General features: G+C 47.6%; 1 protein-coding gene across 1 annotated transcript in view; it reads right to left on the reverse strand.

The window, feature by feature from the left end:
• Nucleotides 1-7,346: 7,346 nt before the first annotated feature.
• Ark2c (arkadia (RNF111) C-terminal like ring finger ubiquitin ligase 2C) overlaps nucleotides 7,347-24,623 on the reverse strand; it is a 111,114-nt gene continuing 93,837 nt past the window's right edge. Inside the window, exons 3-8 of the mRNA XM_052742617.1 lie at nucleotides 23,366-23,476; nucleotides 15,976-16,105; nucleotides 14,171-14,275; nucleotides 13,768-13,863; nucleotides 8,420-8,526; nucleotides 7,347-8,004 (exon numbers count right to left, since the gene is read on the reverse strand). Of these exons, the coding sequence (XP_052598577.1) occupies nucleotides 7,887-8,004; nucleotides 8,420-8,526; nucleotides 13,768-13,863; nucleotides 14,171-14,275; nucleotides 15,976-16,105; nucleotides 23,366-23,476 (667 nt within the window). The 3' untranslated portion in view covers nucleotides 7,347-7,886. The remainder of the gene's footprint in view (nucleotides 8,005-8,419; nucleotides 8,527-13,767; nucleotides 13,864-14,170; nucleotides 14,276-15,975; nucleotides 16,106-23,365; nucleotides 23,477-24,623) is intronic.

Consider the following 24,623-nt stretch of genomic DNA (forward strand, 5'->3'; position numbering starts at 1 on the left):
TAGACATCAACAGTAACAGACACAGTACACACACACACACACACACACACACACACACACACACAGAGAGAGAGAGAGAGCATTTTTATGACATCTATGTCCTTTTTCTTCTTTATACTTAATTTGATGTGATTGTTTTCAACTTGCTAAAAAAGTTTAAAAAGATAAAAGAAAGGCCAATGAAACAGATACTATTAATTATTCCAATTTCAATAGCTGGAGAAAGTGAAGCCTGGAGAGTTTAAGTAACCTTCCCAAAGTCACAGAGCTACCAGGTGGGGTGGGAGACGCACAGCAAGGACTTTGCATCACATGAAATGTAGGAAAGAGACTCCCAGCCACAGTTCAAAAACAGCGTCACGCATGTGTGGGCAAAGACGTGTATTTGCCATGTCTGAGACAGGAAAGTCCCGGATATGAGAAGGCTTGAGAACAGAAGGGGCTGCTAGGGCTGGACAGCAGGGACAGCAGAAGCTGGAGGCAGGGTGTGCTGCTGCAGGCGGTGTGTCCTGGAGGCACTGAGGAGGCCCAGGAGTGAGGACAGACTCGCTCCTCCATAGTCAGAGTTCATGGAACCTGGAGAGAATTCACCCAAGTGCTTCCTGAGAAACTGCTTTCCTCCCGGCCGGCCGTGCATCAGGAAAACGGGAGGACAGACCAGGAAGGCTCAGTGGGTGTTGAGTGGGTGTCAAGTCCAGGAGGGAAGCTATCCCGATCTCTACGGAACCCCACAACCCTGCCCTGCCCCTGCTCCATCTAAAGTATAAACAGGAAGGAGCTAGAAGGAGCTGGGTCTGCAGAGACCTGGACTAGAACTAGACCTAGGTGATGAGCCACACTGACGGCACCGAGGAGAGGCGGTGTTTCGCCCATGTTCACATAGCAGGCATGGCAGCTGGCTGGTGAGATGAGGCCTAAGACGCCTGGCTCGTGGTTCCAAAGGAAAAGAAATGAAAAAAAAAAAAACCCACAGACAGAACTTGGTTCATCTGGATGAACATGAACTATGAATTTAAATGGCTCATTAACATAATGTAACTTATGGGCTTTAATAACAATGTGTCAATATTGGCTCATGTATTGCACTAATGAACAGTGTTAACACCAGAGCAGGGTAGTGGGGGGTGGGGCAGTAGCACGGATATTCTCTGCAATTTACCCGTATTTTTTCCTATGAGCCTAAAACCACTCTTTTAAAAAATATCTATTGCTTAAAAAAATAGAAAAAAGAAAAAAGTTGGTTGCTATGGTCTGTTTGTAGCTTATGAAGTAAAGTGATTTTCCAGGCCTCTGAGACCACACGTTTTTGGAAATAGTCCCTGGCCCATGAGCTTGGGCTCTTCCAACAGGGTAGAAACCCACCCCAGCTGCGTAAAACAAGCTCTGTTTTGCTGCAGAACAAGTAAATAGACTCAGTTCACACATATAACAGGGTGTTTGAAAGTTGATCAAAACTGGGTCCTTCCCCCTTGAAAATCTATAAAGTTTGGAAAACAGGTGGTTGATGCTCGGCCACAGGAAAGACTCCACTGAGAAACAATGGGAAAAAAGGGAACCTGTCAGTCAGCCTTCTTTTGCTGTGTCAAAAGGCCTGGGAGTAATCAATGGACAAGAAGAAAAGGATTACTCGGGCCCACAGTTTTGAGGGTTTGGTCCACAGTTGCCAGCCTGCTGCTTTGGGGCCGTCAGGGAAGCAGGACCTCATGACGGGAGAGAGTGGCTGAGGAGGTGGCTTGCAAGGAGAGAAGAGGAGGCTAAGTTCCCAGGACACTACCCGAGGTCCCAGCCACCATAACCTAACGTCCTTCCACCAAACCCCACCTCGTAAAGGTTCCCACTTCTCAGTAACCGAGCTGGAACCGACACACAGGAGCCTTCGCCGGACACCGGACACCGGACACGTTGGGCCGCTGAAGCTCTTCTGACTGTTCCCTCCCGCACGCCTTAGGCAGGCCCAGAGACAAACACTCTGCACTCACTGGGTGTAGTTAGCAATGCAGTTCATTTTTATTAGTTATAAATAAAGTACAAAAAAATCCACCCAAAGTGAATCTAAGCATTTACACGGTTCCTAACGTCTCCGCCTGTTCATTGATGCACTATTGCTTCAATAGTCATAATAAATATTTTTCTAGCTTTCTGCTATAAAATAGTCTATGTAGCAAAATGTTGCACAGCACAACAGAACAGAACAGCAGGAAAGTTACAAAAAAAGGGACAATCCACACTGGGGATAATCCTTTCACTTACCAGGGGCGACACATGACCCCTTGGAGAGCCTGGTGTGACCCTCTCCACAGCTGAGGGGGGGAAGACCTCATCCCAGAGTGGGGAGGCTCAAGGGTGGGTCATAGCCAGCCAGAGCACAGGGCCTGTCCTACTCTGGCCCCACACAACAGCGTAGCATGCCCATGCGGAACCCTGTGGGGGCAGTGTCTGCCAGGCCTGGCAGTGTGGTGATTGTGCTCCACCAGCGTGGTGGGTGGCTCCACAGGCTCGGGGTAGAGGCAGAAGAGAAGCTGGAGAACAGCAAGCGAGAAGCCCCACCCCAAGGGGTGGGGCTGAAGGACCACAGCGGGTCTAGCCACACAGGTCGGTGGTGCGGCAACCCTGGGTCTTTATTTCCTCTCCTTGCCAGGACTATGCAAACCCACGGGGCCTCCTGTGGAGGGTGGAGCTACCCACCAGGCAAAGGCAGTGATGTCAAGAGCCAAGAAGGGGGAAGGGGGGAGTCAGGAAAGGAGGGAAAGAGGAGGGTCAGCATGCCAGGGTTCCAGTCCACTCACAGGCTTAATTCAGGGCCCACTTCCTCAAGGCCTCCTTACAACGCTCTGACACAGATTTGTGAGGCTGGAAGCAGACCGCTCTAACTGCACAGCAGGTCCCCCTATCTGCAGCCTCTGTGGAACACAGGCAAAGGGTGGGGGTGGGGTGGGGAGAAGGCATGATACAATTCCGTATCTCAAGTTCTTTCTTGTCAAACAGTGATGTCCCAACCACAAAGGCTCCAGACAAGACTCGGGGGAGAAGGGATCCCAAACACCATAGTCTGGATCTTCCACCCGCTCCTTCTCTCGGGACATGGCTCTCGGCTCAATCTCGGATTGACCGCCTAACCTTGAGAAAGTCCATGTTTCATACCCAGGGATGTTATCTACCTAACTGGCCTCCTTGCCACCTGCAGGATGCAGTATTGAGGAAGACCCTGTGGGTAGCTGCTCTGACCAGATCTCCAAGGTAATTCTGAACTGGTTCCCTCTGCTCTCCCTTTCTCTCCTTCCCCTCCCCCCATCCTTCCCTCTTTCATCTCTCTTGAGAGAATGAGAGACTCATCCTTGTGGTCTTGCCTGGGACTGTGTCATATTCTTTCTGAATTGGGGGACCCAAGAGATCACCCATCTTACCCCTTCTCTAGGAACAGAAAACTGGCCCAGCTACACCAGGGACTTGCCCTGGACCGCAGGGAGCCTGCTGTGGAGCTGGTCTGGAAGCCAAAGCCTTCTGTCATTAGCCTCCACCTAATAACACAGGCTCTTTGTCTTTCAGATGACATGCCTGTTGTGACTGAAGGACCCCACTTCTGGAACCTCAGTGAGTGAACCCAGGTTTAGCCAGTGACCTCCCTTGCCCTGAGACTGTCCTCAGGGGATGGAGGATGAGTGGGCTTGGGGATGGGGAAGGGGGAGGGAGGACGGAAAGCAGGCTTGAGGTGGGAAAGAGGGATGGGGGAGGGGGGTCAAGGGTGGCAAGTGAAAGGATTACCCCAGCCTGCTGACGAGTGCAAATTATATTCATATATGTGCTAAATACAGTCACTATATTGGAGCTTTTCACTAGATCACAGCATACAGAATCAAAGGTTTGCATTTCGTATGGAATGTACCCAAAGAGGCCAGCACCACAGTAGGACAGCTTGCAATCACACACCCTGATAGTTTGGACGAAATAAAGTTCGCAGACTTTTATTTAAAATGGTTTTTTTTTTTTTTTTGTCAGTTTGTTTTCGCGGTTGTCATCGTACCAATGCATGCAAAGCATTCCACTCCCAGAAACGACGCCAAAATGAGGTAATAGGAGCAATAAAAAACATTAGTATCCTTTCTAAATAAATAAATTATAATTAAAAATGCAAAACAACTATAAAAATAATTAAATAAGAACCCACGATATCTACAAGTTAGTCATAAATTATGATTGTTAAATATAAGGCATTTAAACTCACAAAACCCTGTAAACTAGCAACGTGCCATGTTTTTTATTTTTTGTGTTTTTTTTTTCTTTTTTTGTTTTTCTATCAGCTGAAATCGCTCTAGCATTTGCTCTACGCGCGCGCAGGAGACGAAACACAAGGGGACCTGACAGACGTTGCTACAGCCCCACATGGGGAATGTTTGTCCCGCAGGAGGGGCGGCTTGGGGGAATTTCTTCAGGAAAAAAAAAAAAAAAAGTCTGGTGCTTTTTCTTCACCATTGAAAAAACTGTGCTTGTTCGTTAGGCGTAAAGAGTTAAGAATGCTTGCACGGAGGCTGGAGGCTGCGGGCCTTTGCAGAGAGGAGCTTGAGGCCTGTCACAGGTGGTGGCGAGGGTGACGGGGGGGGGGGGGGGGGGGGGGGGGGGGGGGGGGGGGGGGGGGCTTGGCCAGGTGGAGGAATGTGCAGCCCCTGCTGCCCTCTGCCTGTGCCCAGCTGGATTCGTGGCGTTGGGTTGGTTGGTGTCCTAGGTGGACCTGCTGCGCCACGGCTGCGGTTAGGAGGCCCAACTTGAACCTGAGGCCGTTGTCAAAGGCACTCATGCGTCTCCGTCAGAAGAGGGTCTGAGTCCCTTGAGTTGAGCAGGAGAACTACGGATGTCTCTCTCCTGGAGATGGTAGATGTGAGATGCTGAGGCCTGGCCCTGCTTCTTCCCTCCTCTTTTCTGGCTCCCTGGCCAGTCTGGGGACCCAGAGCAGAGGTATTGGCTTTCCTCCACCCAATCAGCAGTCCCAAAACGGAAACTGGGAGGGTTCTAAGTGCTACTCCAGCCCTTACCGTCAGAGCACAAGGACCCTAGGTAGGTGGGAAGGGGAGGGGGCGGCAGGATCAACCCCTTCCCTGGCCAGGTCCTAATGTTAGCCTGGGGCATTCAAAGAGCCCGCACAAATGGGAGCAAGAAGAAACCACCCTACCCTCTCCCTCAGCCTGCGAGACTCAGCCTCTGAAGCAGATACGTGTGGGCACAGAAGGCCTCTCAGCAGCATGGGCAGCACACAAGTCTACAGCTTGAAAGATGTGTTGATATTAGAAAGCATCATAGCATGTGTGCATTGGGAGAAATTTAGTGAGCATCCAATCCAACCTCCTCCCTCAGTCGCAGCTGAGGAAGCTGAGGCCCAGCAGGGCAAGGGGTGTGGGTGGAGGTCTCAGTATCTCCCAGTTTGCCAGTAAAGAGCCAGGACTAGAATCGGGAACACTGGTTCCAGTTCTCTCCTGGGTCCCTGCCAGTCTCCCTTCCCTGCCAGCCTTGCAGGACAGTCTCAAAGGAAAGACAAAGAGTGAGCAGCCTCGGAGAGCAATGACCTGCCTAGACTACCCCAACCATCTCTGAACCACAGCCATCCTCTGGTGAAATCTTGGTTTTGACACAGCCATCGAGGAGGAACAGGTGAGAATTCACAAGCTCTGGTGGCTTTTGGTCAGCAGCTCCCTGACATCCCGACTCATTTCTTCCTCACCTGGTGGATATCCAGCCTTTGAACTAGAGACATTGTTGATGCAACCAGAGTTGGAAAAGACCACGCTCAGCAGAACTAATCTTCACTGTGGGATGTGTCCCGCTCCTCTGATCCTTTCATAATCCCATCAGGCAAAGACATTGTCTTCGCGATCATCTTCCTCAACACTTGCCCCAGTAGGCACTCAGAGATTTTATGAGACATTAGAAGATGGGTCCTGGGAGTAGCCTTCATCTGGATAGTGGATAGGCAGCCATCCCTCATGATGGCTTCAGTTGTGCTAGAAGGATCTCCCTCAAGTCCAGTTATCCTGTGTCAGTTTGGGTCTTGATTCATCCTCATGGAATTTCTTCCTTTATCTGACCAGCGCCCTAGTTCCTTGATAAGAGGGCACTGAGATTGGCTAGGGCTTGAGGTCAGGGCAGATTCTGAGAACAGTACAAATGAGGGACCAGGGGGAGGGCTGTGGACAAAGGAAGGTTGCAGAACACCAGGTCACCTGGCATTTCTGCACATGATTAAGAGCTACACTTGGGTTAGAATTTGGCAGGATTTAGCCCACCTCCAATATTCGGTCCTCTCATCTCTCTGAAAAACTGTGGAGTAGTACAGAAAGCATGCTGTACCACGGCGTCACTCTAACTTTCCATCTCCCTTTCCACTCCAACCACTACACCCTCCGAGGCTCTCACGAGAGAGGAGAGAGCACACAATAGGCTGGATAGTGTTAATTCTCAGATCTGGGTGAAGCAGAAGGAACGGGGACATGGGGATACACTGTTGTCTCTCCCCACTGGGACTGAGGCACCGAGAAAGAAAGGGACTTTCCCAAGATTACAGAAGAACCAGAGGATCAAGAGGGCGGGGACACAGCCTCCCCAGCCCAGCCAAGTAGTCTCATAGCAAGGGCCAGCTCTGAGGGGCTGATCAGGCAGGATCATGGAGGACACTCAAGTTACTCCCAAGGTTATGGACTTGACCTCAGCTCTGAGTGCTAGCTGAGAGCGCTTTGGCCAAGTGTACACTGCCAATGCTATTTCATCTGTATCATCTGGTTAATTGTTTGCATAGGGAGGCAGTGGCTACATTGCCTCTTTGTGGCAAGATGAGAGCTCAGGATAAAGTTAGGAATTGGAGTGCGCAGGGGGCTGCTGGCTCCCAGGAACATGGGGCAGCTGTGGCTGGAGGCTGTGTCTTCCCTGGTTCAGTGTGGAACCTAGGAAGACAGCTGGGGCCAAGCAATGGGCCCTAGGACTGGGGAGCCCACCTTGAAATGGACCCCCTTCACCAGCGAGAGCTCTGCTCTCTTGACCTTGCCTAAAAGCCTCCGAAACCCAGCGAGACCACTTCTGTTCCTTTTAAGCCCCACCCCCTTCTCAGACGCCCCTCCCACACTCCGTGCACTGTAAACATGAGAAAAGCAAAGCCCAAGGAAAAAAACAAAAACAAAAAAACAACAAACGAGAACCCCCCCCTCCCGCCTCCCAACCTGGGTGAAAAATTATCCTTTTTCACCGTAAACAGGATTTGGCTTTTTTTTTTTCACCTTTGATTCATTTTTTTTTTCTTTTCGCTCATAAAGACGGGAAGATTGGGGCTGTCGTTGGTTGGTTGGTTCGGTCAGGCACCAAAACAAGAAACTCAATGAGAAATATTTGGTGCAAGTTCGGTAATAGCGACATGTCCACCACAGATGACTAGAGCACCACACACGACATTTTTTCTTAAGCTAACATGCTCCGGCTGCCATCCACAGAATAGCTAGAGACCCCTACATGGTTTCTACGTGGTCAAGAGGTATATACACAATCCTTCAAAGGACAGGATTGAGGGGCCGATCACCAGCTAGTACCCTCGAGATCACATCTAGTTCTCAGCAGCTGGGCCCCCCCTTCCCGCCCCTGCTCTGGGCACGGCCAGCTCCCTCCCCCTGCACAGCAAGGCGATGAGGCAGTCACCATTCTGGGTGGGTGGGTCCTCCCCCACCCCTCCCCCACCCCTCCCCTCCCCTCCCTCAGACACTGGTACCAACTCCTCTTTCCACAAAATGTGCTTGCAGGCTTCTTCTCTACGTCAAATGGCTCAGAAGGCAAAGTTTGGCTGCAAGGGCTATGGCCGTGGGGGGCGGGGGGGACCTGGTGAAGGACATGGGGCATTCACTGGCTAGCTTCCTCTCTCAGCTGTCGGCTCCCAGCTGCGTCTCAATGTCCACTCGGCAGATGGGGCATTTCTTGCTCATGGCCAGCCACTGGTCCACACACAGTTGGTGGAAGAGATGCATACAAGGTAGGCGTCTGGAAAAGAGGGGAGTCAGGTGACCAGCAGCAGGGGCAAGGTGATGGGAACCACTGGGGACTTGATAAAGGGGGCTCTTGGAACCCAGACCCTGGAGTGAGGCTGAGGCTGAGATGGGAAACCATGACTGGAAGTAACTCTCAAGATATTCTTCAATAAAGGCCTTGGCTTTGTCTTAGACCCACCCAAGCCAATATCATCACACTTTGTCTCCACCACCCCATGTTCATGGTTACCACATCTAAAAATATTCCACGCTCTGCTTTACTAAGTGCAACCGTGAAACACTGTAGCACGCTTGGCACCCTCAGGTACATGCCAAGTAAGGACTTCCTTCCTTGAGCATGCAGTGCAGTGGCAGGGCACTAATACCCATGAGAGAAGGGGGAGGAACTCAAAGAAGTGGCCTCTCACCTCACATCTTCTCCATCCTCCAACATAGACAGACAAATGGTGCATTTCTCATCTGTGTCTGACTCCTCCCCCTCGTCTTTCTTCCCCTTGCTGTCCTGGGGTCTTCGCTGTGAGTAAAGAAAAAAAAAAACTATTCAGTTGCCTGGTACAGACTCCTGCTGGCCACTAGCTTTCATCCACAGCCTTCTCTCACTCTGGTAGTCTCTGCCTTCCCTAGAGGTCAGTTTCTTTAAGTACTCATCCCTAACTCCTCACCCTTGCGTCTGGAGAGAGAAGGCTAAAATCAAGTGAGGAAGAGGGCAGTAGACTGCTGGTGGTTGTCCTGGACACTGTGGGGGGGGGCCAGTGTTTGGAAAGGAGCCAAGCTCCAAGTCATTCTGCGCTTTGCAAAGCTACAGTCTGCGAATTTTGGCTTCCCCTGTCCACTCCCTCTCACGCCCTGTCCAACATGTACCCCTACCTCTAGGTCCAGAATGCTTCATTCATTCATTCATTCACACACATTCCTCATTCACTCTTTCCACTGATGTCCATTTATCTGCCCTATTTCTCCACCACCATTACTCCTGTAATTTGCACCACGTGGTTCTAAACTGTTTTCTATAGTTGTGTCTCTCTCCCTAGCCGGAAAGTTCCCTTAAGTTACTGAGCTCTAGTATGAGGTTAGCCACCGTGGTGCTACTGTGCACACTTCCTGATTTACACAATTCTCTCCATAATTCTATGTTAATTATTTGACAACAGTTAAGCACTCTGCAGAACGTTTTCAAGTTTTACATGTGGCTGAGTACAAGGCATGCCATTGCTGTTTAATAAATATTCTGGGGAAGGAAAAATCTAACCACTGAATTAACTCCATCCACCTTCCATGTCCTCATCCCCACACTGCAGACATCAGATCTAAGTCTGAGAGTAACCACAGAAAGAAAATCATCTATTCTGCCCTCTCTCCAGGGGCAAGCAAACCGCAAAGTCATTTTACAAAAAGACACATGGAGTCGCAGATGAAGTCCAGAGAATGACATTGGGGCCAGGCCTAGATGTCAGGACTACCTACTCTGGTTGGGAGTTCCAAAGCTCCATGCTCTGGTTTGGTCTGGGGGTGCTCTGCCCTGGCTAGAACATACAAGGAAACCTGTTGCTTCCCCTTGATGCCTCCCTCATGTGCCCCATGTACCAGCTGCAAATGATGCCAGGCTTCTGCAAGGTCCCTTTATCCAGAAAGCCAAGCAGTCTCCATTGTCCTATGTGTTTGCCATGCATTATTTTTAGTATTTGTAGGGTCATGACGATCTGCCTGCTGGAGGGTCAGCAGTTTTGGGGGTAGGACTGGCCCTGCTAGAGAAGAAATGACCAACAAAACAGCATTAAGCCCCAACCATATGCCTAGTTTCTGTTGCTTTTATCAACCGTTTTTCATGATTTCCTCTTTGTGTCATAACTTCAGTTCAAAAGTATCTTGTTTAGCTATTTCTAATCTGTATTTCTCTCCTTTTGCATAACATTTCTCATTCTCAATCTTTAATCTCTCAGATATTTCTTTTTTTCCATTATCTACAGAACTTCGTGTTGTGGAATATTATTTTAATGAGGCAATGATGTGTCACTTTGTTTCTGCTGTGGAATATTACTTTAACTGTGTAAAGGTGTGTTACATTTGTTTCTGCTGTGGAATATTACTTTAACTGTGTAAAGGTGTGTTACATTTGTTTCTGCTGCCTTTGTTTAATTCTGTAAAGATGTGTTGCTGTTTCACCTTGCCTGCCTAAGACACCTGATTGACCTAATAAAAAGCTGAATGGCCAATAGCTAGGCAAGAGAGGGCTAGGCGGAACTTGCGGGCAGAGAGAACAAGTAGGAGGAGAAATCTGGGCTCGGAAAAAGAACAAAGAGAGTGAGGGAGAAAGAGAGGGACACACCCAGGGCCAAAAGCCAGGCAGCTGCCCGCCAGATGTGGAGATAGCATGAATGTAAGATATACAGAAGGAAGGAGGGAGGGAGGGAGGGAGGCAGGGAGAAAGGAAGGAAGGAAGGAAGGAAGGAAGGAAGGAAGGAAGGAAGGAAGGAAGGTAAAAAGCCCTGAGGCAAAAATGTAGCTGAAGAGAAACAGGTTAAGTTATAAGAGCTAGCAAGAAATGAGCATAAGATAAGGCCAAGCATTCATAACTAATATTAAGTCTCTGTGTCATGATTTAGGAGCTGGTTGGTGGCCCAAAAGAAAAAGCCTGCTACAACTTTGATTTTAACTTCAACTTTTTTTCAGCATTTATTTAATATTCACTATTCATCTACCTTCACATTTCATCAACATTTCTTTATAACTTGGATAATCTTAGTTTTTTGTTGTTTTGTTTTTGTTTTTTGGCTTTTCAAAATAGGGTCTTACTGTGTACTGTTGGCTGTCCTGTAACTCAGAGATTCCCCTGCCTCTGCCTCTGCCTCCCAAGTTCTGTGATTAAAGGTATATACTCCCAGGCCTGGCTTGATAACCTTGATTATTTTGTACTTTACTTCCATTCCTCTTCCTATTCTTATTTCTTTCAGATAGTCCTATTTTATGGTCTATATATTCTATTTGTTATTAGTTAAAATATACTTTTTGTTTTGTATTATTTTAGTCTGTTAAAAATTTTTAAATTGTTCTAACATTGTAGTTACATCCTAAAGTTTATGAACATTTTCTTATCTTACATTCTTCCTATTTCTTCTCTACAATATTTTCCTCTTGGTTCTCTCTTGAGTTTTAATCCTCCTATTTTTTTTCTCACTGATTCAGCCCCCTAAGCTCATATATTTATATGGTCCCCAGTTGGTGGAATTGTTTCGGATGGACTAGGAGGCGTGGCCTTGTTGGATTAAGTATGTTACTGGAGGCAGACTTTGAGATTTCAAAGGACTTGTACCATTCTTGGTGTGCTCTCTCTGCCTCCTGTTTTGGGGTCAAGATGTGTGTTCTCAGAGGTTCCTTCTGCCATGCCTTTGTTCTGTCACTGAGGTCTCTAACCTTCTGAAACTGTAAGCCTGATTAGACACTTTCTTTTATAAGTTGGCTTGGTTATGGTGTTTTATCACAGCAATAGAAAAGTAACAAAACAGAGGAGATGCATATTTGATGGTTTGTGGTCTTTGATACTGACACCAGGCACACAGGCAAGAACTGGGAACAGCAGCTTACCATTTGCTCTTCCTGAGCACTAGGTAAGTTCTGGGCCCTGTGTATGAAGCTGCATCACCCCACTGCTTTCTGCAGCAGCCATGTTGGAAATAGAAAGGATGGGCCACAATCCACAGCCACACAGCTACACTCAGAAGGACTGAAATTCAAAACTGGCTGTCTAACTTCAGTCCCAAGTAATTTCAACTATCGCTGTCCTGTGTCTCAACAGAGTGGATGAAGGTCTCTAGGTGCACCGTGATGAGCCTTGCACTGCCCTTCATTTCCCTAAATTTGCTTATTTTTGATTCAACATTAGCTTTTTTGGTACAGCAATTCTAGGTTACATAAAAACTAATCAACTGTAGTGTATTTCCAACCCCCACTATAGGGATCAGAGGAAGCCCTGAGCAATGAAGCCCTTGGTGAGTGTGTATTTTGACATGTGCACAGTCATGTCAAGGATGCCCAAGTCCCCAGACCCATGGGACAATTGGCAAATCTGTTACCAATATGGCCCAGTCTCAAGAGAAATGGCAAAGCTTTTCTTGAGAGTCCAAGCCTGAGTGTTTATGCACACTTCATCAATGTGTGCAAAGATTAGCAACTTCAGTTTCCTCCGCCTGGAGATTTACAGCCTGAGACAGCTCACCTCCAGAGACTCCTACTAAGACCAGCCAACCCCTCCCCTGTGCTGTACGTAATAAACATGCCTAGGTTCCAGGCTACAGTGGTAATGTTAGAGAACCCAACCTGAACCCAGCTCCGTTGTCTGTGTGTCTGTCCTTTCTTCACTCCCTCACTGCCCCTAGCCAGTGGACTAGGACCCAAGTCACGAGCAGGCGGTGGCCTCACCTCACAGCTTCTCCTTATATGAATATCTCATCTTATGTGGTAAACTTGTGGCAAATGATGAGCCAATACTGGCCGTTATTACCTGAAGTCCGTTAGTTTCCATGAGTTAAGGGTTGGATCTGAAATGCTAAAGGTTTCACTGCACACTGACGACTTTGGAAAGTGACTGGATCCTCAGAGTAGTGGTCTTATTAATTGATTAATCCACTGATGCATCCTAATTTGATAATATTATAGGTGATGGGAACTAGGAGATAGGACCTAGTTGGAAGAAGTAGGTCATTGAGGTGTTCTCTGGAAGGGCATACCTCTTTCCCAGAATTTGCACCTTCTCGGTTTCCTAATTACCAGACCTCGCCACAGTCCCAGAACCAGAGACAAGAAACTACAGACAAACTTCTCAAACTCTGAACCCAGAAGAACCTTCCTTCATGGCAGTTGTTTTTCTCGGGGATTTTGCCACAGTGACAGGCAAGCTAACCAACTCAGAGATCCCGGGAGCCTTGTGTTTTTGGTAAATGCATAATGTCACCTGTTTACATTAGGATGCCAAATAGAATAATTTGCTGCACTAACAAAATCACTGGCACTCTGCCTATTCCTGCCCCCCACAATGGCAACCCCTGATCTTTCTTCTTTTTATTCTTTCTGTAGTGTTGTTTTCTGGAATGCCAAACAGCTCCCAGTATACAGTTTACAGCCTGCGGGGCTGTCTCCTTTCACCTTTTAGTGCATACGTAAGCTCCCTCCACATCTTTTCATAGCTCATGGATTATTTCTTTATGGATGCTTATTTATTTACTTATTAAAGAACATTTTGGCTTCTTCCAGGTTTTCATTTGTTTTAATTGAAATAATGTTTTAAAAGCTCATATTTCTAGGTGCCAGCCCTATAGATTCTACTACTAAGGTCAGTGGGTACAGTCCACAGTTCTGAAACTTTCAAATCCCACACCATTTAGAGGCCTTCTTTGTCCATTTGTTCTTATGAGAGAGGACTTTGAATTATTTTCTAAGGCATTTTCTATTACCCTTGTGTGCAGGAGCCCCTTTGCCCCCAGACTGATAAAAAAAACACTGATTATCTATATACCGATGCATGCACAAATACACTCGTGACCACTCTAGCCAACATCCACACACTCAGCCTTTCTCCCATCCTCCCTCCTGACCACACCTCCTGTGAGCCGATGAGACAATCCTGAGGAGCTATCTAACCAGAGCAGAGGCTTCTGGGCTTTGGATGATGTCCCCTGCAGATGGCCAGGCTGGTTCAAGCAGACAAGCTGACATCTCCCTTCCCACCCCCTGCCCATGCAGCTAGACTCCACAGCCTCACCTTCTTGTACTTGTGGGGGAAGGTGAACCTCTCGATGGTGTTCTGTACGGCTCCTCGAGTCACGTTTCCCAACCTGTCCTCGAGCTGCAGCAGCTCCTGCCAAAAGGAAAACACCAGCATGTGTGCTCGACGTGTACAAGTACATATAAACAACATGGAAAGGATGAGCAAGCAGCGGGGGATGTGTGCAGGAAGCAGTCACACTGCCAGCCGGAAGCACTTGTGTAGTGTGGGAAGCTGTACTTTTCTTTTCACATCCTCTTTCTCTCTTACTTTCCATCCCAGGACTTCCCACCACCCGCATCTACCCACCGCATCTACCCACCGACAAGGACAGTCAGAGAGAGCGGCTTATGAACGGTAGGGTGCCAACTAGTCAGTGCCATACAGGGCAGCAACATACCTCGTAGCTCTCCCGAACAGCAGAGGTGTGTCGACTAGGATTTAGTCCCTGGAGAGCGAGGAAGTGAAGCTGTGGGTAAGGGTAGTTTCGAATTTCATGGACAACCTGATAGGGAAAAGACAGTTTTGGCGAGAGTGAGCATCCCAGGCTTCTCCTGGGACCAACAGACAACTCCTCCACCCTCAACCACCAGACAGCACACCCGTGACCTACTGCAGGCAGCAGGGCTGTCCCCCCACTCTTGTCTCCTACCCTACTCCCGAAGAGCCAGGAGTAACCTGAATAACCATCAACACAGGGGTGCTGACCCTGGCCGAGCACCAGCTGAACGCTTCCTGTGACTAAGCAGTTTAACTGCCTCCCCTGATGGAAACTGCAGGTCCAATCACAAATCCCCTTTTTCCTGAGGGGTTTGAATAAGGCACAAGTAGATTAAACAATCAGCTCGAGCCACTCAAGCAAGTGACAGAGTCAAGACACAGGCCTAAGCAGCAGCTGGGTGGCAGGAGCTTCCTCTACTATCCTCAAGAGCAACAGGATGGCTACGGGTCAGTGCCAGGGCCAAAAATGTCAGTAACCAAGGTAAATAGTATTGGACCACAGTGTCTCTAAGTCAAAATGAATTTCTACAAACCTATGAGAAACAGTGCAGACTCTAGCCCCAAACTGGCTGATCTCTGTTTTATTCAGCCTTCCCTAACCCCAGCTAGGAGTCAGGCCAGCTACCATCAAGCCTCCCACTGCATACACTAGAGCCAATGATTTAAACTCTCGAGGCCTCAGTTTGTCAATATGAAAACGGACATGATGCCTGGTTGTGCGGGGGTACTGGCAGGGGGAAGTAAGACTAGTTCTGTGAGGTGTTCATAATCGTGTCTGGTAGGTAGTAAGTGCTCCTTCCCCAAGCCACGGGGTGGCTAATGAGAGCATCCGGGGCTGAGGAGGGAGAATTCTGTTTGGGGACAGCAACAAGAGTTTCTCTTGGTATTGTGTGTCACTTGCAACCCCAAACCCAACCTGAGTTTTCTAGCACATTCGGGGTTCTACAGCCCCAAGAGGGCTGCTCCTGGGGAGGGGGTGGCCTGAGTCTGCAGGGAGGTCCCTCTAGGCTCTCTTGTGACCCTCGAACCAACCCTGTGAGAGTCACACAGAGTGGTGTCTACATTCCATCTCACAAAAAAAGTAAAGTCATGCTCAGGGAGACAGAAGTATGGGGTGGGGGGAAGCAAAGGTCAGGTTCAGGTGTTGTTCCTCAGGAGCTGCCCTCTTTGTTTCATGAGACTGAGGTTCTCAGGAGCACCAGCGGCTCACTGATAAGGCTCGGCTGGCAAGCCAGTGAACCCCAGGGATCTGCTTGTCTCCACTTGCCCAGCTTTAGTGTTACAGGCACACACCACCATGCCTAGCTTTTTGTGGGTGTGCCGGGAATCAAACTCAGGTCCTCGTGCTTGTCCAGCAGGCGTCTTTCTGACTGAGCCATCTCCCCAGCCTCAGGGCAGTCTCTGGGCACCGGGCATTTCCCCAGACTACAGCCTGCCATGCTGCCTCTTCCACTCGACACCCCTCAGCAGTGCGGGCGTTTGGACTGACTAGTCACTTGCTCCGTTTCATCTTTCTCAAGCTGTACAAGCTCTGGGGCTGAGAGTGGAGGGCAGCTGCTGGTCTGCCTGGGAGCCAGGACTCAGAGGACCCTGGGCACCCGAGAGCCGTGGCCTCAGCTCACCACTAGCACGCAGTGGGCAGTGAGGAAGTTCATGTCCCATGCGGCCCCCCCCCCCCCCCCCCCCCAGGACTCTGTGACTTACCATCTGGGTGGAGGAAGAGTTTCTGGGGAAGTGGTGCATTCGAGGAGTTGCTAGGTAATGCTGATAGTGCTGGGGGATGGGCCGCACCTGGAACTGGGCAGGACTCAAGCCGGCGTCCACACTGAGATCCCTGCAGAGACACAGCCTCGTGAGCTACAAGGCGGGGGAGGCACCAACCGGTTTCAGAAGAGGTCTCACACACCACCTTGGGCCAAAGGCGGAAGACACACTGCGGACTCTGCCCCTCAGAGTGGGAGAGATGGCATTAACCAATCTTCCTACAAGCTGCTTATCCACAACGAACTGTCTCCACGTCCCTCCTGGACCCGCATCTAAGACCTTTCAGTCAGAGGCATAAGGACCATTTTTCAAGAACCATGTCCAATGCGCCCTTCGAAGGAAGAGTCTAAATGGAGCAGGTCTGGGATACTGAACAAAGGAAGCCAAGGCCAGACTGAGGATGGGCAGTGGCCATATTTTCACCACTCAATAAAACCACAAGTGAGGGACTTCCTCTGCTGCTCATCCTACAGGTTAGAAAGGAATCCTAGCCCACCCTGTCACTCCTAAAAGTTTAGAAAAAGTCACTTCATTTAAACATGAGTTTCACCAAAACATTTCCAAGTTTGATGGAAACTGTAAACCTACAGACTAAAATGATTAACAAATTTCAACAGTGTAATGCAAAGAAAATAACCCCAAAGTACATAATAGTCACATTTGAAAAAACAATAAAGATAAAGGTTTAAAATTAACCTGAGATTAAAGAGGAAGGCCACTCAGATAGAGAAGCTTGGTACTCATTATCACAGAAGCAGCCGGGAGAGAAAGAGATGGCCTCAATCAGAAAAAATAAATAAACTATCGAGCATAAAGTCTACACCCAGCAAAAAATGATTTTCAAAATGAAGGTGAAGTAAAGCTTTTTTGGATGAGCAAAGGCTGAAAGGAGGTAGTGCTTATAGGCCAGTGTCACAAGAAATAGTCATGTAAGATCTGCAGACAGGGAGAAATGATGCCAGGTAAGAACTTAGATCCATACAAAGGAACAAAGAGGAATCGGCCGCTAACGAGAAATAGAGCCAATTTTGGGTCTGTGGAGAAAACGCAAGAGGAGAAACTGGAACATTCTGTCATAACCAAAGGCAGGAATGCTACTGATGTGCACCAGGGTCATGGCAGAAAGAATCTTCCAGAAGAGGCTTCCATCAGCCAGGTTTGGATAACATGCATGTCAGTAACTATAACAACAAAAAGATATTGAAGCCCGTGAAATACATTAAATGTGGGCTGAGATGATGCTGGACAAAACCATCCTCTCTGAAGGATGTTGCCAAGGGACCAGCTCCTAATCCAGAAGACTAGTAAACAAAGAGAAGACACAAGTGTTTGCCTTGCCAAGGTACTCAGAGTAACCAAATGGTTGATGAGGGTCATTTCTCAGAGTGAAGTTTTCCAGCGCCCATATGAATAAGGAATTATTAAATTACCTGTCACCATTTTGCATCCTCCAAAGAAATAAAGACCCATGCAGAGGTCATCAATTTCTGCCAACATTACAGAAGGACAGGCAGCCACACAGAGTATTTTCTGGTAGAAAAACAGTAGTGTTTCCAAAGTGTTTCTGCTAAGAAATAAGAGATGGAGAGAGAGGGAAAGAGAGGGAGGGGGAGAGAAAAGAGAGAGAGAGAGAGAGAGAGAGAGAGAGAGAGAGAGGAAGGGAGGAAGAGAAAGAGGGAGAGAGACGGGGAGAGAGAGAGGAAGGGAGGAAAAGAGAGAGAGGGGGAAAGAGGAAAAGAGAGGGAGGAGGGGAGGGAGAGGTAGAGAGAGGGGGAGAGAGGGAGGGAGGGAAAGAGGGAGAGGGGAGAGAGAGAGAGAGAGAGAGACAGAGAGAGAGAGAGAGAGAGAGAGAGAGAGAGAGAGAGAGAGAGAGAGAGAGAGAGAACTGGGGACTTTTTAAATGGTTTCTTAAGACATGGCCTTACTCTGTAGCCTAGGCCAGAAGTGAACTCACAATCTTGCCTCCACCTCCAAAATGTTAAGACTGCAGGCATGAGCTGCCCTTGTTCCACTTTTGAGGACATCTGAAGTGATCAGAGTATAACAGCAAAATCTAGATAAGGTGGACTCTTCAGGAAGAGCAGTCTAGTGTCTACACACACACACACATGCACACGCGCGCGCACACACACACACACACACACACACACACACACACGACGAGAGAGAGAGAGAGAGAGAGAGAGAGAGAGAGAGAGAGAGAGAGAGAGAGAGAGAGAGAACTATTAAAGGCGTTCCTGCTTCCAGCCATGTTTTAAGGTAACAGAGACTGCATTTATAACCTCCACTATAAGCCACTGGAAAACTGAACAGAATACATACAGCATCTGCTTTTGGATACCACATAAACCAGCACAAAGCTGTGACCCAGGTGACCGTCCAGCCTCACTGACTTTACCCGAGAAGGTATCCAGGCCAGAAACACACTGGTGTTTGAGAAAGACTGGTGTTCTCTCAGGTGGAGGACTCGCTCGCCTCTGATGCTTGTGGTGCAGTGTCCTGAAAAGGAAGTCACTGCATCAAATGAGAATCAAATGAGAGTTCCAGAAGTCTATGGTGTCCCCTTGAGTCTTTACTGAACAGTAAGTTATGTGGGTAGGGCAGTTTCTCAACCTGTGGGTCACGCGACCCCTGGAATGACCCTTTTACAGGGATTCGCATATCAGATATCAAATACCTGCATATCAGATATTTACATCGCAATTCACAGCAGCAGCAAAATTACAATTATGAAGTAGCAACAAAAATAATTTTATAGTTGGGGTTCACCCTAACATAAGGAACTGTATTAAAGGGTAGCAGCATTAGGAAGATTGAGGATAGCTGTGTAGGTTGACATCCCACAGGTTGAGCAAAGTACCCATGAAAATAGTGATTCCTAGAATTTAGACAGATCAAAAGACCTCTAAATTCTGTTTAAGAATGAGACTTCTTGCTCACCACTAAGGGCCTTTACTAAAGACTTCAGAACACTCTTTCAAAGCTGGCCTCTAAGCTTTATTAGGGCAGATCTAGAATACTTGCTGATTTAGGGACATTTGAGATCTGCTGTAATAAGACTTAACAAGCCTCCAAAGACTCCAACAGATCCACAAGTGCTATTTACCAGAACAAAGCCCAACATTCCATAAATGACCAAAGCAAATCCAGTTACTCAACAATCTATAGCTCAGAATGTCCACAGTTCAGCAGGAAATAACTGGTCATGATAAAAAGAAGGATAATATGTCCTACAGTTGGGGGAAAAATCAGACCACAGAAGTACCCTGATACTAGAAAGCGGCAGTGATGGCGGAATTAGCGAATAAAGATGCCGAAATAGCCATTATAACCATGTCCAAGTGCATAGAGAATCACAAACGTGGGGAAGCGGTTCCGGACAGTGGTATAAGAGGAGCTTCTTGGGATGAAAAATGCAATGTTGAAAATGGAAACTTCACTGGGTTGGGTCAACACCAGATTAAGACTAGTGATTTAAATACCCAGCAATAAAAATAATCTAAATGAAGCATGCAGACAAAAAGGAAGAGAAATTTAAACCTCAGTGACACTGCCAAGCGAGCAGCCTGATGGGTAAACAAGGACCACCCTCTCCAAAGGGCCAAAGGAAGGTTAAAGAAAAGAAACATGTTAGAAAAACTTGCAAAACAGATTTCCAAAACTGCTAAAAAGCAAAAAGACACAGATTCAAAACCCTCAACATCTTTCCAGCAGAGCTAAAAAAAGAGAATCTGCCCAAGATACATAAATTCCTAGAAAATACTAATAAAATTCTAACGCCAGCCCAAGGAAACAGAAGAGCCATGAACAGAGAGAAAAATTTCAGATTTTTCAAGCCAGGTGGTAGTGGTGCAGGCCTTTGATCCCAGCACTCGGGAGGCAGAGGCAGGCAGATCTCTGTGAGTTCGAGGCCAGGACAGGCACCAAAACAACACAGAGAAACCCTGTCTCCAAAAAAAAAAAAAATGAATTTCAGATTTTCTACTAGTCATAAAGTAAACCAAAAAACCATGGAATGATATTCTTAAACAAAAAAATTACTGTCAACACAGAAGTCTGTACCCAGCAAAAATGTCTTTCAGAATGAGGTGGAATAAGACATTTTAAGTCAACCAAATTTGAGAGTGCAGCTGACCAGCACAAGAAGAAATACTAAAGGAAGCGCTCCAGACTGAAGAAAAGTGCAGGTAAAAACTCGGATCTAATCAGAGAAATAAAAACTTCTGGATATTCAGATTATATAAGAAATATACAAGGTTCTTCCCATCCATTAACTTTTCTCTTTGGGATCTGGCTGTTTAGCAGTGGACACTAGCAAACATTTTCTATAAAGAGCCACATAGTGACTATTTCAGGCTTCAAGAGCAGTACATTCTCTAGTGCAGCAACTACTATTCAAAAGCAGCCACAAACCATTTGTAAACCTATAGGCATGGCTGTGTTCTAACAAAACTACTTTAAAACAAACAAACAAACAAAAAAACAAAAAAACAAGGACTGGGCCAGATTTGACCTATAGTCCATAATTTGCCAGGCCACCGGTTTAAAGCAAAAATTATAGCAATGTATGTGTCAATTATATATGCACATATTCATATATACGTATATATACACCCATAGAAGGAATAAGAAACAATGTAAAAGGAGAAATGTAAGTATACTGTTATTAGTATATGGTTCCATGTCACACAAAGTGATATAATCTATTTAAGGTAGAGCGACTATACATATTTGCAATTAATAAGTACATTGATAAAATAAACAAAATAGTGACAGAACTGTGAATCTAGTATTTAGTTTTAACACTCAACCAACCCAAACTAAGGTACACAATAGACAAAAAAGACAAGGCAAACAGAAAACGAAGTGCAAGACAGTAGATTCAGCCTTAACTATATGGATAATTATAATAAATGTAAATGTTCTATATATTCCTACTAACAAACACAGACTTCCATCTGGAAAACAACAGCCAACCATGGTGACACCTGACAAGGATGGAGACCTTGGGCTGTGGCTCAAGTTCAGGGTCAGGTTTTAGACAGGGATAGAGAAGGGAGCTATTTGAGAATTATCTCCCAAGGCCTGATGCTCTCACTCAGTCTTAGGCCAGGACATCCACTTGAGAACTGATGGGGAAGGGTATGATATCCCAAAGTAAGACCAGGATAGCCTTAAACTTGAGGTTGGACCAGGCCTGAGGCCAAATGCTCATAATGACTCAGGGCAGAATTCAGTGGCTTCTGACGGTATGAAAGGAAAGGACTGGGGAGGTGGTGGCTGTTACAGACAACTCCTTCCCTCCCAGGAGTGCCCTCCAGAGGGTTAGAGGAGCTTCCTCCTATGGTGCATTTCCTGTCATCTAATTACTAGACTGTCTCCTGGAAGACAAGCCTCCTCCATAGAAGAGAATGGGGATACAGTTAACATGAATGATTGACAAAACAAAACAAACAAAACAACAACAACAAAAAAAAAAAACTTAAGGGAAAAAAAAAAACAAAAAACTTCAAGGGAAAAAAATCCTTTCTCACCATTGGGCCTACCCTTGCGGAAGCAGAGCTCATTACAGGGAGAAGACTCTGCTGCCCCAGTGGGGATAGGACAAGCAGAATGAGGTGGGGGTGAGTCCACACAAGACTGTGGAATATGGACCAGCCTCCCGGATTCCTATTCTTAGTGTTTCTCAGGGCAGCAGGGAATGCAGAGAGGTTCAAAAGAAAAATAAGACCAGGTTTGGATGGATAGGCAAGCTAAGGACAGGGACGACACATCACACTGCTCCTGACTCCTCCCAAGGGTGACCTTAGCGCAGGGTCCCACCGTCAACCCCCACCTGTGTAGTCCCACGTGCGGCGTCAGACCCTGTGTTTGTGTTCAAGGGCTCTGGGTGCTCCGTGTGTGCTGAATTGAATCAAACTGAATTGACTTGACTGCTGAGGGACAGAACTGAATCCAGACTGCAATTAAATCTTCCTAATTTGAATCTGCTAATTGGGAAAAGGCTGGGCGGAAGTTGGCAGTAGTGTGATCCATCTTTTAAGAGACTGTTCAATTTTAACAGGGAGTACCTGAGGATGCTGGGGATGGGAGACACAGAACATGCTTACTGCACTCTTTCTGGCCCTCAGAAGCATGGGAAGCAGACGGCCAACAAGAGCTATACTGAGAATCAGTTCCAGCTATAGAGGAAGGGGCTCCCAAAGCCGCCCTGACCTAACCAGCTTTCCTGGCCCAATGTGTGGAAGACCACACACTGGCATGTCAGCTTTTAAAACTAGCCGGGCGGTGGTGGCCCACGCCTTTAATCCCAGCACTCAGGAGGCAGAGGCAGGTGGATCTCTGTGAGTTCAAGGTCTGCCTGGGCTACAGAGTGAGTTCCAGGAAAGGCTCCGAAGCTACACAGAGAAACCTTGTCTGCTTTGGGGTCACCTGCGCTCCTGTAAGCCGCTCTCCTCCTGTACGCTATAAGGAAACCAATAAACTCGTTGGTTCTCAAAGGGAAACTTTGGTGAAATCAAACTTTTCATTTGTCATTTGGACCTTGAAGGGAGTGAGTAGAGACTGGCGTATTTCCTCAGGAAAGGGATTTTAGCAACAGCTACTCAGAAATCCACTGCAGGCATGATTAAATAACCAGTGAACTACACATCTTTTTAAATTATCTGAGGGGGTCTAGTCTGATTCTAGTTAAGACCGGATCTTTCCTGGGTGACAGCTAGAGAGGTGAATGGGCTACAAAATCCCAGAAGCATGGGTGACTGGAAGACTTCCCTAAGGGCCACCTGTCCCTAACACACAACACCCTCCCTCTTCCTCTCTAGTGCCTATCCACAGTCCTTCCCTTACCTCTGACCTCAGCCCAAGTCACACTCCCTGTACTGCCTTGCCAGTAAGCTCTATCATTTCTCTGTGGATTCTTACTTACCACCCCCTCCAGGAAGCCTTCCCAGACCACCCTGGCACCTCTGTGTTCTCCTCCCAAGCTGTCCTCTAGAGTCTACTGGTTTGTAGCTCTACTGAGCTCGGGGAAATGCTTCACATCCTGTCTCTCTTCTTTCTGGCAGGACCATCAAGACCAAGCCTCAGACTTGGTCCAGGCTAGTGTTCGGTCACACTGAGTTCCTACCTACAAACAGGCCCTGTAGGTGCCTGAAATAGACACCAAGGCTCAGTAGACTGGGGTCTAGCCTATACCATTGGAAAGTAATACAAAACAGAAACTCCGTGGGTCTGGCATGATCTCCGTCCTCCCTCCTGCACTCCCCAGCATCCCACTCACTCACTCACTCACTCACTCACTTACTCACTCACTCACACACTCACTCACCAGTCAGTGCCCTCAGCCAGATACCGGGGCTGAGGTGTCTGCAGTTGGTGGCCAAAGTCAAAGCTGGGGTGGAGGCGGTGGGGGTGAACAGACACTCGATCCTGACTCCGCCTGCACAGAAAGAAAGAAACCTTTGTGTTAGAGGCTGCCTGGGCCAGCCAAGCTCCTGAAGCTCCGAGCGATGCTCCCTCCACAGACTGAGGATGCCCCCACTCTGCCATCCCCCACAGAAACTAAAGTTCCCAAACAACAAGGAATTTCCCAGGTGAGCAGAGACTGTCCCCCTGAATCCTCTCATCCGCCCCCACCATTCTTTCCTCTCTGCCACACTCTTCCTAGCTTCCAAGGCCCAGGTCAGAGTTCTCCTTCTCCAGGAAGACTTACTTCCCCGAACACCAAATCATGGCAGCCTTTTTCCTTGACGTCCCACAACACTGTCTGTCTGTCTGTCCCAGCCATCTAGTCACTAATGTTTAAGGATGAGCCTGAGTTCTCCTAGGCACCCTTAGAAGTCAGTGAAGCCCTTTAGGTAGCTTGAGAGGAAACAAACAAACAACTTTCCTTTTCACTCTCTTAAAAGCAAACAGTGGAACTTTCCAGAAACTTTGTGACACAGGACTCTTCAAGATCTAGTACAGAAGCAGACATGAGGGTGCAGATAAGTTCTGTCAAGCTGTGTGTCACAGAGACTTACAAATACCTTTTGAGTGGTTCTTCTCACTAAATTGATACATGGCCATTTTTCATAACAATTGTTTTATAGCCCTGGGAATGCACAGGTCACTCCAGCTAGGGAAGCATGTAGGCTGACTGCAGATCTTCACCTCTCCCTCCTCTCTCGAGATCTAATCCCTGGGTCTCATCCCCAGCTCTGTAGCAGACCACCTGTTGTGGCTTCCCCTCACCTCTGTCCCATTCCCAGGGGACTAGCAAATCCTGGTGGAACACCCTGCTGTCCTCCCTCCTGTGGACCCCCTTAGCATCTCTACCTAGCCCATCCCCATTTCTAAGGGTCAGCTCCCAATACCTAGAAACACATTTTACCTGGAACCCCTAGTGGCCACAGCTATCAGGATCACAGAAGAATTTCCTACCAGGCCACACACAGCCACCACACTCTCCTAAGAACCAGAGAGGAAAAAGAACTCAAGGAACAAAACACCCAACATAGACAAGACCAGATATCAGCACCTAGAATTACAGTCTTCCCAAACCCAGATGCCTAGATACTAGTGTAAAAACACAATCAGTAACAGCC

This window comes from Peromyscus californicus, unplaced genomic scaffold (assembly GCF_007827085.1).
Source record: "Peromyscus californicus insignis strain IS unplaced genomic scaffold, ASM782708v3 Scaffold_17__1_contigs__length_78620276, whole genome shotgun sequence".
NCBI lineage: Eukaryota > Metazoa > Chordata > Mammalia > Rodentia > Cricetidae > Peromyscus > Peromyscus californicus.